This window comes from Anneissia japonica, unplaced genomic scaffold (assembly GCF_011630105.1).
Source record: "Anneissia japonica isolate Jap-2015-1 unplaced genomic scaffold, ASM1163010v1 scaffold113974_len1659_cov222, whole genome shotgun sequence".
Taxonomy (NCBI): domain Eukaryota; kingdom Metazoa; phylum Echinodermata; class Crinoidea; order Comatulida; family Comatulidae; genus Anneissia; species Anneissia japonica.
Genome location: NW_022742918.1, coordinates 1 through 1,653, shown reverse-complemented (window position 1 = coordinate 1,653; position 1,653 = coordinate 1). Strand labels below are relative to the sequence as shown.

General features: G+C 44.3%; 1 protein-coding gene across 1 annotated transcript; it reads right to left on the bottom strand.

Moving 5' to 3' along the window:
- Window positions 1-962: 962 nt before the first annotated feature.
- Window positions 963-1,430, bottom strand: LOC117119284 (bcl-2-like protein 2; the record flags this gene model as incomplete). The annotated part of the gene is made up of 1 exon (XM_033264087.1): window positions 963-1,430. A coding segment is annotated over exon 1 (468 nt), but the record flags the coding sequence as incomplete, so codon positions are not given.
- Window positions 1,431-1,653: the final 223 nt, after the last annotated feature.

The window sequence follows — 1,653 nt, the reverse complement described above, 5'->3', positions numbered from 1 at the left end:
ACGTTCGTCAGAAGTGAAAGGGACGTGCGTCCCTACGTCCGTTGCTACTGCGGCTTCGTTCGAGAAAACGGACAACTGTTTGCTGCGGAAACTCTACTGCTGAAGGCAATGAACGAGTGGTTGACGACTGAAGCAAAATTCGCCTCCGTTCCCAACGTGATGCTTCTGAACAAAGGAACGCCCTTCCCAACTCTATCGCCGTTGGTTTTGCTGGGCATAAGAGGAGCTGCGGCACGATAGACGACGCCGAGTTAAAGAGAATGAGAACGGTCGTTCAAGGCGACCACGATTACGCCTCGTCCGAATAACTGTATATATTTGTAATTTTTTAAACACATACGATTGTAGTTGTTGTTGTTTTTGATTAAAAAAAAGAAAAGAAACGTATATTTTTTGTCTGTTTACTCATTTACAGTTTCCGATCGACTATAACAAACGTGATGCTGTTGTAACTCGAAATTGCTGAGTACTTAAAAAGGGACGATCTCGTTTTGAAATTAAATGATTATAATGCTGTCTCTTATACACATCTACTTTCTATTTCTATCACACACACTCACACACAACACAAGCACACATACACAAAGCAATTATTTAAACGAAAGACGCATTGTTTGGTATGTCAACTACAATTTAATATTCAATATCGAAACAGATTTTATTAAACGTTTGTACAGTTATAAACGACGGCTTTTTATTCGATATCAAAACGAGATTAGAGTCATCTGTAGTTAGACAAAACGAACGGAGTTGCCAACATGACCGCCAGCAGGATCGGAACGGTGAGGTCGGAGAGCGACTTTCGACGTCTGCGGCCGAATATTTCCACGAAGTCATCCTGAATTGGAGAGAAAAATAGATGATTATTAAATTATTATTATTTTTCGTACGTACATCGGGATACGATCGGTGAAAACTGACGTTCTCGAAAACGTGTTTGCCGCCCTCTGAATCACACTTACCCATCCTCCACGTTCGGATATCCAACCGGACAATTCCGTGGCCACGTATTCGCCGACGTACTCGGCTACGGTATCTTCGTAGTCCTCGATACCTTTCTCCGCCCATCTCTTTGCCACTTTCCTACCGAACATGTACACAATGACGATTCGACCCCAGTTGACGTCTCCGATTTCGAGCATGTCGTTGAGGTACGAAAACAGACCCGGTAACCCGTCTTCTTCGAAGTCGATCACCGCCGCGGTGGCATCCAATTCGAGTCCTAGCCGAACGTCCATCTTTTCGGCGATCTCTCGCATCGTTTCGGCGTATCGAGAGAGAGACGATTCGGTGTACGGCGACGATATGAATTCCCTGGCGATCTCTCTGGAAATTACGGCAGCTGTTGTAAGGCGATCCATTCTCTTTCGCTCGCCTATAGTCCATGGAGAAAACTTCTCGAAAATCTTTGGCAAGAGCTCTCCAGACATCATTGGTTTGCGTGCGAGTGTATGCGTGAGTGCTCTTCTAAAATACTGTGCTAAATCTTCGCGTGCGTGTCAGTTTATATTGTTCGTGTTGGGAGCATCCGATGACGTTAAGCTGTGCAGAGAGAAGTTACCGATGACGTAGGATTTTGGAGAGCCTGTCGTTGATTTTACAGTCCATGGAAATTACTTTACACGCAACTTTTGCATAAAGTTCAATGAAAGT